The sequence below is a fragment of the Poecilia formosa genome, unplaced genomic scaffold, assembly GCF_000485575.1.
Source record: "Poecilia formosa unplaced genomic scaffold, Poecilia_formosa-5.1.2 Scaffold438, whole genome shotgun sequence".
Classification (NCBI taxonomy): domain Eukaryota; kingdom Metazoa; phylum Chordata; class Actinopteri; order Cyprinodontiformes; family Poeciliidae; genus Poecilia; species Poecilia formosa.
In genome coordinates, this window is record NW_006800377.1 from 379,381 (window position 1) to 394,940 (window position 15,560).

Genomic DNA, 15,560 nt, shown 5'->3' on the forward strand with positions numbered 1-15,560 from the left:
AGTCAGTACCAGTCACCGTTTCGCTCACGTTTTTTTTCCATTTGCATTCTGGGTAAAAATCTATCTATAAACGCGAATATGTCATCGGCATTAATCCACCCCCCCAACAAATGTTTTCTAAGGTTTCTTTCTCGAAAAACTAAGACCGGCCCCCGACCAGAAAAGGGAACAGTTATGTGGCCCTCGCAGGAAAAAGTTTGGGAACCCCTGATATTAAGCATGCGTGCGCACAAAAAAATCAGCAGTGCCATGTTTTACGCAGAGTTGGAATGTATAAAAATTTACTTTCCTTCAAGGTTTGCTTAAATAACCACACACTTTTTTGCTGGCGTGAAAATGTGCGGCAGCCATACAAACATTTTCTGTGGACAACATCAAACTACAAGGCGTCAAAACTCATCTAAATAATCTGAAATCTGAGTACATTCGGTGTCATTTACACCAAGAAGCATCAAACGGACGGCGGAGTCCGGCGACGACAGGCGCTTAAATTCCTAACAAAAGTATGTTTTTATCTTTTTTTTTTTTTCAAAATCTCTTTCTCTTTCTTACTGTTTATTCAATGTCACATGCTGTTTTTAATTTTTCTTTAATGATGTAAAGTACATTGAAATGCCTTGCTGCTGAAATGTGCTATACAAATAAAATTTTATTGATTTGATTGATTGATCAAACCTGGTGTTTTTTCATGATTTTAATATTTTATTGTGTAAATGTAAACGATGAAACTAAACCATATTTATCCTCAGACAATAACATAACATGCACACAAAATAAAGAAAATAAAAATAAAAGGACATGAAAACCTCTCACCAATGTAAATAATAGTTTTCCTCAGTTTTTGTCTCATAAAGATGTAACATGTCGGTCATCAAGACAGTAGAGGCTGTAAAAGCAGCTTAATGAACTGTGTGTCTCACCTGGACCAGAGGAGTCAGAGGACAAACCCAGCTGGTTGGACAGAGTCGGATCTATGAGATGAAGACGTTTGATCATTAATCTGCTGGCTCTCTGTCCTTTCATCCTAACCTCATCTATGGTGGCGCGGGCCTTGTTTGCTCTGGTTTGGTTCCTTTGCAGTATATCCTCCATCCCCAAATGAGTAAAGACCCCATCTGCCTCAAGGCCATCAAGGAGCTGATTCAGGATTTCCTCAGAAACTCTCTCCACAAACTCAGAGCGAACATCTGATAGTTTTTTCTCTGCAGATAGAAATCAGAAACAACATGAATTCAAATCGACGTCAGAGAGAAAAACGTGATGAAGATCAACTATTCATGTTTCTCCATCCAGAGATTCAGAGTCTGTTGATCCTCAGGTCTAAACCTGCTGTTGTGTTTCTGCCTCATATCTGAGTGACGACCACTGATTCTGTCTACATGAGACCAAATGAAGCTTCTGGTTCATCACTTCCTATCATCAGTGCAGGAAGAACAATAAAAGAAACACCTTCTAAATATGGAGCTGAACTATTTTAGGAAAACAGGAAACTCTGATATTATTGGTGAATATTATGATGAAAATATTGACTGATTAACAAACATTTTCCTCTCTTTACCATCATCACCATGTCTTCACGTCTAAGCTTTAGGATCTCTGTCGCTAGATGTTGGATATTAAAAGACATAGCAAGTCTTTTCATCTGAAATAATAAATTATTAATAAATGATGTGATTTATTACCCTATAATAAATAAATACTATATATATTAAATATATATATTAAATATATAGATATATTAAATATCTGGGACATTACATAACTGATGACCTATCTGATGATCGTGACATTTGGAGGCAGTATTGTATGATGTATGCACAGGCTAATATTCTGATCAGAAAGTTTGGTATGTGTTCATCCTCTGTGAAGATAGCTCTTTTTAAAGTTTTTTGCACTTCATTTTACACAGCCCATCTATGGCGAAGATACAAAAAAAGTAGCCTGCAGAAACTTTATGTGGCATACAATGATGGCCTGAGGCTCCTACTCAAAGTGCCTAGATGGAGCAGTGCTAGCCACATGTTTGCACATAACGCTGTTCCCACATGTGCAGCTGCGCTCAGGAATCTCATGTATAAATGTATGTGTAGATTATCCGTGTCATGCAATAATATAATAGCAATTTTAGTAAACCCTGTTTTTAGTACAGTGAGATTTTTCCCAAGATTGTGGAAACATTGGCGTCATCATTTATTTGTGACTCAGTGAATATGTCATGTTTCTTTTTGTTTTCTTTTTTCTCTTGTTTTTGTTTTTTTTTTACTATGGACCTCTTTTGTGTCTGGAATAAAGATTGGTTGATATATCCACTAAATGATATATATGGATATAGTAAACATTCCTGAAGTATCAGAGCTGCTGGCCTGTTCTTCACTTCGGTTCCTTTTAGTTTCCATCTGAGTTCAGTTTTTACCTTCAGGTTTCACAGAAACTCACAATGTTTCCACCAGAGCTTCACTGAACAGGAAGCATGAAAACAATAAAGACACTGAGGCTGAGCTTCATCACATGGCAGCAACACAGGCTGTGATTGGTCAGTTTGATCCTTTAAGATTCTTCATTTCTGCTTCTGATCACTTACCAAAATCCACTTCCTGCTGCTGCGCCATCTTTTACCTGGAAAACGTGAACAATTCATTATTTTTCAGGCTTTATTTCATAAATAATTTACTTTATCTTATGCAGTTGAAATGGAAACTAAAAACACCCAAAAAGTACAAATTTAAAACACACTAGAACAAACCAAAAAACATTTTATGTAATTATTAAAGCTACAATGTCAGTGTATATTATTAAAAACATTAGTGATATAAAAATACATCAATCAAATTTTTCTTCACAATGACATGTTCACATGTTCCTGACTGTCAGTCATTCTGATTTCCTTCAGGTTGAAACATCTTCACCTCTTGTTTTACCATCTGACTGTAATGTATTGATGCTGCCACTAGGTGGCAGCATCAGCTGCAGAAACTCCTCCAGGAAGGAGTCTGTGTGTTTAGTTCTCAGGTTTACAGATTATTTCCTGTTCATCAACAGTTTTCTGCTATTCTGGCTTGAAATGCTCAACTTTGGTTCCCAGATGGCAAAACAAACATATTTGCTACAGTTTTACTTAGAAACTAAAAGGCTCACTGCAGCCATTTGGGTCAAAGGTCAAAATCTTGCCACCAACCCAAAGAGGAAAAACTGCATTGATTATAAAGAGTCTCAGTTCATTTATGTTACATGAACAAACCCAAACATTTAACACTGAACCAACAATAGAAAAATATTTAACAACAAGTAGATTTTCTTTAATTCACCAGGAACTCTGATTTGTTACATAAAAACAAGTTCAGACTAAAGGAGAAGATGCATGTTGGAAATATCAGTCAGTGAAAGAATTCAGTGATTAAAATATAAAATAAAATGTAAGACTTAATATTAAGAGTTTGTAGAACTTACTACTGTGATTGAATCAATAATTTAGCATATATATGGCAAATTATTTTAAAAAACATAGTGAGCCGCAGAAATAGAGCAACAGTCAGAGTGGAGGAAAGTTTTCTTTGTATCAAAGAAACTCGGCTTAAATATCTGAGCTTTCACAAACAAATCTCACATTTTTAGTTCACTTTTTACTTTCAAGGTCAAAATGTAATATATATATATATATATATATATATATATATATATATATAGGCCCCATTAAGAAACCCTGTTTTTAAACGCTGTGTTTTGTTCCAGAGCAGCACTATTTGTAAAGCTACTCCAAGACGAACATGTTGAGTCACAATTATTGTATTTAAGTTGAATCTGTTGCATCATTTTATCCCTTTAATTGATTAGTTTTATAATTAAGTCGATATATATTTTTTTACTTTGTATTGCCATTAGTGTATAATGGCAATACAATATGTGTCGACTGCTCGGATGGAAGAGCCTTCTTCAGCTTTTGCTGCGTTAGCATGTTGGTTTAAATTGGATTAAAAATGCGTGCAATAATGTGAACACATTGAATATGTTTTGAGTTTTTTTTGTTTGTTTTTATTTTTTAGGTTTTTGTTGGCAAACATTTCAGAGGCCTCTAATACAGAAAACTCCACAGAACCAGCAGAACCGCATGACGACATTACGTTCAATACTACCTTGTTTTGTTTTTTTCTTTAAAGCATTAAAGCTTGTGTGGTGCCTCACAGGTTTTTGAATAGTATGTAAATTTAGAAAGATGGTCTGTACATGTGTAAGTTGAATGTGATTGGCTGAAGGAACTGTCAATAGGAGGCCTCTGACTTTTTTATATATATACACAACATTTTTGATCCAAAATGGCCGACTTCCTTCTGGGTGTGGTAAATGGGTCCAGCAGGTATTTTTATAGGTTCTGATGCTTCAAATCAGTTCAGGTCTAAACAGCAGCAGTGGGTGGGGCAGATGGTTTTAAATACTCTAGGGGGCGCTGTGTTGTTATTTCACCATAATCACTTATTATTGATCAATAATTGATTGAAATGTGATCAGCTGTCCTCTGTCACCACAGACTGATTCAATCTGGATTTTCTACTGATAAAAGCCCAGAGAAATCATCTCTGATCAATAAATTATTGACTTCATATTGAAATATTTTCCATCCACCAACCAGAACCCAGATATCTCAGAACCTTCTGGTACCAGTTTGACTCCACTATGAAACTGGGAGCAAACTCAGCTGGTTGTCTGGGTTACAGATGAAAACTCAGAGAAAATCAGAGTTTCTGACTGAAATCAGGTGCTGCAGCTCTGCATCAGAACCAGAACCAGAACCGGTTCTGGTTCTGTCCAGCAGCTCAGAGAGAGAAAACCCAGTCAGGACTGGAAACCAGTAGAAAGTGGAGTTAAAACTCACCTGATCAGATCTTTGCTTCTCCTTCTGTTCACACAAACCGAGTCGGAGCCAACAGGAGAAATGGACCTGATTCTCCAGAACTTAAACCGGATCCACCTGAGGCTCCGCCCCCTCTGACAGCAGAGGTGTGTTCACCTGTTGAAATGACAGGAATCCTGTCTGATCATCGTTACCTGGAAATAGATGTCTAAGAACAACAAGTTCACATTTCAGTTTAAAGGATTTTTATAATTTTTAAAACATATTTAGGATTTTTTTGGATCCATATTTTATTAAATTAATGGAAATTTTCAGCTTTATCTATAAATAACTTTAACAACCAACAAATTTCTGCACAGAAACACAAGAGCAATAAAACTAATAATAGTTTCTGCTTCTAATCTGAGCCAAAGAACCAAGAACCTTGAAATGTTGAAGTTTCTCCACATGTTGACACGACCATCTGATATGTTAATATTTATCAAATACAGATTTTATTAATTTATTTAATCTCGTTGTTTATTGTTGATAGGAAAGAAACTTTCTGTAAGTTTGCTCACCTGAACCTCCCTCTTTCATTCCTGATCATAATGATCTTTAAACTTTGGGCTCTTTTAGCCTGGAGGGTTTTAGTTATGTAATAAATCTTCCAACAGAAAATTCAAGAGCTGCCACAACAAGTCTGAATGTGCCGGAGGCGTTTACTGGAAGATGTTTATCAGTTTGTGTCTCTGCTGTGCAGGAATGTTTCCTCGTTGCCTCAGTTTGGGTCGAGGTACATCACACATTTAACTCTAGAATATTTTGCTCTATAGAGGAGTTGATGGTCGGCACAGTGACTTATACCTGGAAAATAAGACCTAATCTAATCATTTTCTACTATCATCTCCCTTTAACCAGCTGGTAATATAATAACCTAAATGGGAGAAAATCACAGCAGAAATGATCTCACTGCATTTTCTGACTGTTTGATATCTTAAAACTTGAAGATTTTATTTCACCACATTAGAAACATTTTTACCAGATTGTTTAAGTTTTGAGTCAATATTTAGCTGAGAAACCTGAATGTGGACATTAAATCTCTCTAGTTTTCTCTCTAACTGGAGGAGATAAAAGCAAACAGCAGCAGAGAAACTTAATCATGATTCTCTGAAAACAAAGACTGACACAAAAACATTCAAAACAGAGGACACATCAACATACACTGTAAAAATCAGATTAAATCTGTTCACCTTTGGGAAAGTCCATGTCAGGATCAGGTTGGTTGTTTTGTTTAGTTGCACCTGTAACCTGTTAGTTTATCAGCCCAGGTCTTTAATTCATCCTCCTCAATATTTAAGCCTCTTGTTCTCAGTCTCTTCCCTGCTACTTCTCCACATGTTCTTCATGCAGGTTATTTCTTTGGATACATTAATTTATTCCACTCTGGATCTCTGTAGATTGTTTGTACGATTTTTCATCATGTCTCCCATTAATGTCTCTTCACTTACAAACTGGTTCTGTGTGTTGATTGACACAGAACGCTGAGCTGCTTTGATTCCTGTTTTTGGCCTCATCAAAAATGTAATTCTGAGATGAAACTGAGCAGAACCTCTAATTAGACACACACACACACACACACATGCATTGTTCTGACCTGCCATCTCACACACAGGTTAGCAGCAGATACTCTTCTCTCCATAACTTCATTAGATTTATGTGTATTTAGTCCTGAAGCTGCAGAGTTGAAATCAGAGAGAAGCAACAGGACAGGATGACAGGTGAAGGTTTCTGGTCAAACCCTTTACTGAAAATATCACTTTTCAAAAAGTCACACTAGTAAATATCATTTAACACAAAATGGAGAACTGGATCAGGAAGCGTCTGCCTTACCTGGGAAAACCTGCTGAGCCTGGCGGTGGGGTCATAAGGTCGTCCATCAGCGGCCTGCTGCGTTTTTGGGTTAAAAATGTTCCAAACATTCAAGTAAGTGTCATAATTTAGAGGGCAGTGAAGCCTGGTGGCTGATAAAACACAGAGGAAACCCAGACTTCTGTCTGTGGTTCCAGTCGGTCTCCGGGCTGATCTTGGTCCCTCAGGAGACGGTGACAAATAAGCTTTCAGCAAAATATATGAGCTTCTTTTAAGTCAATCATTTCTTAATATTGATGAAAAAGATCCAGTACTGCAACACTGCCAGTTTCTCTAATTAAGTTAGTGAGTCCTGATGCAGCTGCTGCTTGTGGCCACCAGATGGCGCAGTGGTGCCAGCTGCAGATGCTGGACAGTAAGTACCTGGAGCAGGTGGACCAGCTGTACGATGACTCCTTCCCCATGGACATCCGGCAGTACCTGAGCAGGTGGATCGAGAGCATCGACTGGTAAGGAGCTGATTCACCCGCTCGGATGTTATCATCCCATTGAATGGCCTCAGTTGGTCCCTGCTCTGCCTGATATCAGGCTCAGTAGGTTATCAACCATTCGTATCGGTGATCACAGCAGCTTGTCGCAGATAGAAACCTTTTTCTTTAAAAAAACAAAAAAAAAAACAAACCAAAAAAAACAACAACCTTTATTTACAATTTATGTGCTAGCTTGTACGGAGCCCTCCAGGGGTCATGGGGATTTTTTTTCTTTTGCGTTCCCTCGCAATAATCAGTTCATGCGGCATAATTGGATATTGTAAGCCTTTTTACGGTGGCCGTAAAAAACATGTTTTATTATAAAACACAGCAAACTAATGGTGGTAGAGGGCCGCACTGGGTTAACTCGGTGAATCTCATCTGTCCGAGTATCAACACCAAACCTCTTCTTTGTTCTGTCACAATTATCGATTTATTTAATTCTGATTATCATGCTCCAAACGTTGCCAGGACTGACCACCCAGCTGACCTCAAACACACACACCCAGCAGCGTCACCTTCCCATTCATACTTGATGACGTCACGCCCACATCGACACGCCCACCACCAGGTGTCAAAGCCGCTGCGCCTGTCGGATCAATAATTACTTATTTCATTCATATGGCTCTTATAGAGCCTCAGAGAAAACGCTTTTATTATTATTAACGCTTTGGTGCAAAAAACTGATTGAAAATCGATTTATTTACTGCATGTTTATGTCTGTTAAGGCTCAGATGGAACGGCACAGAAAGGAGCACTTTAAACCATTCAGACTAGAACACAATAGAGACAGATGACTGATTACCCCGCGATAATAACTCAATAGTCCATGGAAAAACTTATAAGCTTGTATATAAAGCAGAAAGAACGGCGGCCACCATAAAAAAGGCTTACAGTATCAATTATGAATCATGAACTGATCAGTAGATTATTGCGAGGGAACGCAAAAGAGAAAAAATTCCCCATGTCCCCTGGAGGGCTCCGTAAATAACCGCCCTGCTCCGACTTCATTCTGAATGTTTCCAGGATAATTTAACATTTCATAAATATTCTCCAACCTTCAGACCGAAAGTTCAGCATCTCAGCGTCTAAACCAGAGTTGTAGAGTTTTGTTTCAGCTTTGTTGGAGCTGAAGCTCCTCTGAAGCTGCTGCTGGAGTCTGTTAGCATCGCTAGCTCCGCTCAGACTCTGCGGGCTGTTTTCATCTCTGTGGAGCTGCTTCTAGTTCACGCTGACAGATAAAACATTGATTTCATGTTAAAGTAGGAAGAAGAATTAGGAAATAACACCGCAGAAGCAAGAAGAGAGCAACAAGGGCTTCATCAGCCGATCAAGAGCAGGAAACTAGCTAACTACTGATTCAGCCTTCTGCCCTCTAGTGGACACAGTGTGTATATACAACCACAGTAAAGCTGGAGAACTGATATGTGAATAGCACTTCCTTTGGATTCTTTCAAAGTAAAACAAGGAACTAAATTCTCCTGCAAGTACATTTTAGCTTGTTAGTTCAGTATTCTATCAGAAAGCACGAGTGTGTACTTTTCTTAGGATGTGATATAAATAGTATAATGGGGCTCTGAAGCCAAATTATCTGAATTATTCTGTTTTCCAGTAAAAAAATGAATATTTCATTTATATTCTCTTGACTCTAAACAGGAAACTCAGTATCTTGGCGAACAAACCAGTTATTTGTTTAATTGGGAAACATAAGTGTGTAATTTACTTAGGATCTATAGATGTTATCTGTATGTAAATAACACATCTATATATTAAATTATCTGTCAGTCCATTACACAGACCATAATAATAATATTTACAATGAGAATTATATAAACACGATCAACTTAAAAGAAGTCAGAAACCAGCTGCAGCTCCACAAACTCACCTCTATGTTCAGAGCGGGGTATTTCCGCCTTCTGGTGGCCATAGTGGGAACTACAGCCCTGATAATGCATTAACTACATTTAATATCCACTTAATGTGGAGCTTAGAGAAAAACTAACAGTCTTCTTGAGTCATATTCACATATTTCTGACTCAAATATTATTCTGACATATTTTAATTCACTGTTTGATGTTATTTATGTAATAAAACAGTTTTAAATCATAAAATATAGCTGCCGTGTTAAACTCTTTACAGGACATTTTTTCTGGTCAGACTGAATGAAATCCTGCAGTGACTCTTATTTAACGACACTAATGTAAGCCAACTTGATCTGACTTTATAAAAGTAAAAATTAAAACAAAGATAAACATCTGGATGAACAATTTCCATTGATGATGTAAATAATGAATAAATCCAGAAAGACGTCAGGGTGACCGATGGAGAACGTCCAGATATGTGATGAAAAACGACTGTTTCATCTCATGTAGATCTGAACATATAAACTTGTATCCAAGCATCATCATAGGTGGAGTCGTTGGTCCCGTCCGTAATAGTGCTGAATTTTCCTGCTGACCTGAACACATCTTCAATAAAACCAGCCTCACCGAGGCCAGTAGACCAGCGCTACGTTCAGGAAAACTCTGAAGCTTCTTGGCTGGTTTTGGTCTCTAAACCGAGACGCTCTCATGTGAAGTGAAATGTTGCACACTTAAGGTGCTGGAGATGACCTTTGACCCCTTGCTGTCCCAGGTTTTAGGTCGTGTTGAAGTGAAGAGCGAGACTCCTGACCTGCTGTGAGTGACGTGACGCTCGGTGGAAGTTCTGCATCCTGGTCCGTCTTCATGTTGGAGACGTGAGTCACAAGATTCAGATGATTTCACAGTCGTCACTTTGACGATGCAAACTCTGGTTCCTCTCAGTGTCTGGTCTGTCAGAACGCTGCTCAGGTTTCTCCTAAAGATTTTCCTGCTTTTCTCTAAAGTTGTCCGACTTTAAATCCACACAAATAAACCATAGAAAGTCGGGTTATTATCTCATCTTCTAATGCAAATTTTCATCCATCAGCAAAAGTTGAAAAACAAAACTGTTCTCCTTGAACAACAGCTGTGCAAACTGATCATCACGTCTGTGAGAAACATGGAGTTTCTCTCTGTTTCATTCCAGCTTTGACTTTTTATTCCTCCTCGTTGCATCAGAAACGTCCCGTCCTCAAAGTGAATAAAAACTGTTTGAGTGAAACCAGGTTTCATGTGGACTGAAGTCGTTTCACTGTGAACTTCATCAACTTTCTGCTTCACAACAAAACCTTTCAAAGCCAAACACACATCCAAGCAGCCGAGTCAGAAATGATCAGTTCAGATATTGTTTGTTTCCTCTAGATCTGGTCCGGACGTCTGGATCTGTTCTGAAGTGGATTTAAAGCTGCAGATCCGGAGGAAGTTTCAGTGTTTGGCTCTGAATCTATAGAGCTGCTATCATGCCTTCCTTCTGCTGCAGGAAACACAGAGAGGCAGCAGCATGATGCTGCCACCGCCAGGCCCCCAAGGGGCGCTGGTGTCTGGGTGCTGCAGCAGCAGCCAGAACCAGCTGCAGTGATGAAGGCCTGGAGGAGTCTTCATCACACTGGGATGTTTCACCTGCTGCGTTTCCATGACAATGTCAGCAAATCTCAGTCTGCTAATGTCAGGAAAACACAATTTCACTGCTGCAGTGAAATAAGAAATTAGATAAAAATGTGAATAATTTAGCTCAAGAGAAAAGTCATTAATATTCATGCAGACACGGATGGAAACAGTTCAAACTCATAACTCAGCCAGGGTGGCGCTAGCGCTCATCATCCAATCAGCGCCTCGTTCAGGCCTTGGAGCGATAAGCCCCGCCTACTGGAGCGGCTCCCTGTGCTGCATTTTGGGAAATTGTATTTTGACAGAAGAGCGGTGGATTCAACATGTTGGAACGACTCTCAGCTTTTTCTGACCTGCTGCTGTGAAGCTCTGGAGGAGCCAGAAAAAACAGAAACTAACCATCATCCTCCAAACACTTCCGGGACACAAACGATGAAGGCGGGAATCTAACCGGCAACCAGCGACTGCAGGGTGAACTCCTGCTGCTCCTGATTTCCTTCACATTTGAGTTTCATCCAGCAGAACATGATTTAATCCTGTTTCTGTTGTTTCCATGTAGCATTCTGGAATAAAACCAGGGATTTAATCAACACAATGTTCAGATTTTTCTCCTTCCATGTTTCCAGCCTCAGAGAACAGAAGTTGTTTTAAAATCAAAACTTCTAAACAGAATGAAACACTAAAGTAACACCAAGCTGCATTATAGCTGAAAAACACGTTTAGCTTCAGTGACGCGGCTGAGATGAATCGTTCTCACCTTCATGTCCAGCTGGAAACTCCTGACAGCAAAACCTGCAGAAAGCTTTAATCCCACTGACAGGTTGAACCAGATTCTTCGCTTCTCATTCCTGCTGCAGCTGCAGAGTCTCTTGTTATTTCTAGTTTTCTCCATATAAATCTAGGAGATAAATGTTTGTAATTAGATGTGACCTCTGACCTCTGCAGTCAAAGCACATCTGCACTTTAAGTGTCTAAAGAGATTCTCCAGAAAGATCCGGCTGCTGCTGCAAAGAATCAGATCAACTGGGAATAAAGTTGGATTTTCAGTTTTCAGCTTTTATTCAGCAGCTGAACCAGAATCTGATGTTTCATCCTGAGCATCTAGCAGAATGAAAACTAAAGGAGAAAAATTAAATGTGAAATAAAGATAAACTTTACAATATTGCTAGCAGTGGGACTGCAACTAACTAAAGTAATAATTTTCAGTTACAGGCTGCAATTAATTTATCACATCAATCAAAAACTATGAATAAATGAATTAATCTGTGAATAAATGTATCACATACATTAATATAATGCTGCTGCTGTGAATGTTTAAATACTTTTATCTGTTTTTACTGTAGAAAAGGGAACATTACATGTGTGTGGGGAAAACTTCAGCAGTTTAATTTGCTGCTTTTGAATAAAAGTTTATTGTTTCAGAGAGAAAAGAAAGTAAAATGTATTATTTAAAATTAAAGCTAACAGAAGAAATTAACTCGTTTATATCGCTCTTAATGTGAAAGTACTCACCGGAAGTGAATGTGGTTTGTAAACTCTACTTTTTTTATGTAACTTTATTTCAAACAAACAACATGAACATACATATGGATGTTAATGACATGTATTAAAATATATAAAAACAAATTTCAGACATTCAGGGTGTTGATAAAGTCTAGAGAGACAAAAGTTAAAGAATATATATACACACACACAGGTAAAACTACTTTTTCAATTAGTTTTCATAACAAAAAGTGTCCAAAATATATTCAAATACATAAGGATATATTACAGCAAAAAGAAAAATAAACAGAGGGATCTGTTTATGAGATGAAGTTAAACTTTTGGAGATGAGTTAAAGTTTTTACCAGTTTCTTATTATTAAAGTTAAGTTTTTCAACAGAGGCAATACACATTTTAACTCAGTTTCTTGACAATTATTAGAAGAGGGGATTTTTTCACTCCATTTCATCTTGTGGACATAATATTTTGCTAGGATTATAATAAAATGCACTATATATATATTTCAGCTGAAGAAAAAGTTGAATTGTTAAAGATGAGTAAAATACGTAAATTAAATATTTTTTCTGTAAGCCCGACCAAAATATTGTAGTGAGAACATTCCACAAATAAATGTTCAATACTTTCGCCTTCACACTGACAAAAAGAGCAGTTGTTGCCGACATCTGGAGAGAAGCAACAAACGTTATTTTTAACCGGATAATATCTATGTAAAATCTTAAATAAAAATTATTTGATCCCATTAGTAATTATATATTTATGAGGCAATAAAAAAATGCACTCCACAATTTTTTGCTGAGATAATCCCATCTATATTTACTTATGGGAGTGGAGAAAGTTTGTGTTCTGATAAACCCGTTTGTAAATTTCTTATTCATTATATTAGTTCCTTCAATTGAAATCGAGTCATGAAGGTTTAAATTGTTTGGTTTGTGCTAAACAGAGCAAACTATGAGGAACAGCTTTAATAATCACTTCAAATTCTTTGAGATATTTCTATGCTATTGTTCATAAATATACCACTGATTTATCAAATATTGTCAACCCACTTAAGAAAAAATGGTTTTTATGCATTATATAAACATTGTTCCATAAGATGCAGTAATGAGGAGAGTAGTTGTGTTTATATAGAAGATTCCAACACAGCAGAACCTGCTGATGAAATTTAGTTAATTTGACTGGAAGTTTTCTGACTGAGAAAGAATAAAAAATTTAGACCCCACAGTTTAATATTTTCCCATATCAGTTCAGTAAACATTGAATTTAGATTTTTTTCTTTAGAAATCTTTTAATCCAATTAATTTTTAACATTTGATTAAAGACAGTAAAAGTCAAAACATTTAAACCTTCAGCTAAAGAGTTTGAAAGAACAGATTGTTTCATTTTTCCATATAAACTTGGAGAATTTTATCCAGATCAGAACAGAGCGATTTACTAACGTCAAGTGATGCGAAAAGATACGACGCCCTTGATATTCCTTCTGCTTTGCTTAATAGTACTTTATCATAAACAGTGTAGCATTATTTAATGTACAGAAGGACCAGGTGGAATAAATCAGACTAAATTCATCTACTGGAGTTGTTGTCAGTAATCAATAAAAACAAAAAGAACTGCTTTCAATACCATGCATTTTAAAGAGAAAATTAAAATGACCACCACAAGACAAGCATACATAGAACCCAAAATAATAAATACAAAATAAATAAATATACACAGTACTGCAGCAGATCTTCCATACATTTGTGCACAACTGTCTTAAATTTCCCCGCTGGTCAGCACAGCGTCTGACCGACACACATTCAAAAAGTCCATGGTTGAATTGTCCAGATATTTGAGATGACGATGTCCAAGCGCAAGTCGTTTCAGATGAAGAGATGAATAGTGGATTGTGTGTCTGAATGGTGAGATGGAGGGGAAATGATACAGACCAACAGCCTCCTACCAGACCAGTATGGAGTGATTCTCAGGTCCTCCGGGCCCCAGCCAGTTCTCAGAAGCTCACCATCCTTTGACCCTAAAAAGGGTCACCTGGCCTGTATTAAAATAAACAGGACCAGTAAATTACCAGGCTGCTAGTTAACTAGACTTTCAGTTACATACAGAAATAAATGCAATTATATCCTAAATCTAAACTTTCAGACAAAATAAAACATTTATCTCATCATCTTAAACATGTTGAATTTAAGAAATTAGATCATATGATAATTGATGGTCAACAATTAGCGTTGGCTACCGACAACATGCTAAACAAACAACATTGTGTTCACTACTCACCAATTCCATTTATAGTTGAGTGCATGACAGCTTCATGGCTCCAAGCTCACTGGATGTTCAGATCTACATGATTTTTATATTGTAAGTTTGAAAAAGTGCAAAACAAACAAAGAGATGAACTGATTGTTTGGAAGCACCAACCTGAAGCTCCTGTAGCTCCTTTGTCTCCAGCTCTCACACCTGACTGGGAAAGCTGGAGCCTAAATAACGACCTCAGGTGCGTTAATTGGCTGAATGCTGTGTGACTGACTGTCACTCTAACCAATGGAGCAGCAAAGGTGGGACTAAGGGCAGTTTTTACCCCGGGTTACAGCAGTTAAATCCCTAGCTAACCAACTGTTAAATTTCTTTTGAACAGATCCACAAACAGGAGTCAAATTATCCATGTTACTGTGGTCAGTGGAGATTTTAATTCCTAAGTAAGTTACGGTGTTTTTTACAGGAATATTACATATTTCAGTAACAGCGGTTGTATGTAAGGGAAGAATTTCACATTTATTTAGGTTGAGTTTCAACCCTGAAATTCTAGAGAATTTAGCTATAGCAGACAGAGCTGCAGGAATTTCATTAGAATATTTTAAAAACACTGCAGTATCGTCAGCAAGTTGTGAAATTTTAAGTTCTCGGTCAAATATTTTAATTCCCTCAAATGAGCTCTGTCTAATTAAATAGTTTGAAATTTGGCCAACAAGCAGAAAAATGTAAGGGGAGGCTGGACATCCCTGACGAACCTCTTTATGGATATTAAATCGGCTAGAAGTTTTATAGAACTGTTATTATCTCTATAAAGTGTCTTAAAGGCTTTAATGAAAAGTTACCAAAGTTAAAAAGGACAATGTGTCAAAAATGAAGTTGTGACTAACTGTATCAAAGGCCTTTTGATAATCTAAAAACAGAATAATTGGGTCACCAGGGATAAGATCTTTGTAATCAACTAAGTCTAACACTAATCGAATATTATCAGAAATGTTGCGTCCAAGCATGAAGCCGTTTTGAGATTCATGTATAATATCATTTAAACCATTTTCAGTCTTTTAGCTAAAATGGAGG

At 37.3% G+C, this 15,560-nt stretch overlaps 2 protein-coding genes across 3 annotated transcripts in view; one reads left to right on the plus strand and one right to left on the minus strand.

Moving 5' to 3' along the window:
- Positions 1-4,973, minus strand: part of LOC103155609 (NACHT, LRR and PYD domains-containing protein 12-like) — a 204,212-nt gene extending 199,239 nt beyond the window's left edge. Inside the window, exons 1-3 of one of the 2 annotated variants that reach the window (XM_016663695.1) lie at positions 4,868-4,973; positions 2,582-2,616; positions 921-1,202 (exon numbers count right to left, since the gene is read on the minus strand). In XM_016663695.1, coding sequence (XP_016519181.1) covers positions 921-1,202; positions 2,582-2,609 — 310 coding nt within the window. In that variant the 5' untranslated portion in view covers positions 2,610-2,616; positions 4,868-4,973. Of the gene's footprint in view, positions 1-920; positions 1,203-2,581; positions 2,698-4,867 lie in introns of those variants that run through there. The other variant, XM_016663694.1, reaches the window with a different exon arrangement.
- LOC103155633 (uncharacterized) overlaps positions 1-15,560 on the plus strand; it is a 92,759-nt gene that overhangs the window by 36,413 nt on the left and 40,786 nt on the right. The gene's annotated exons all lie outside the window — the stretch shown is intronic.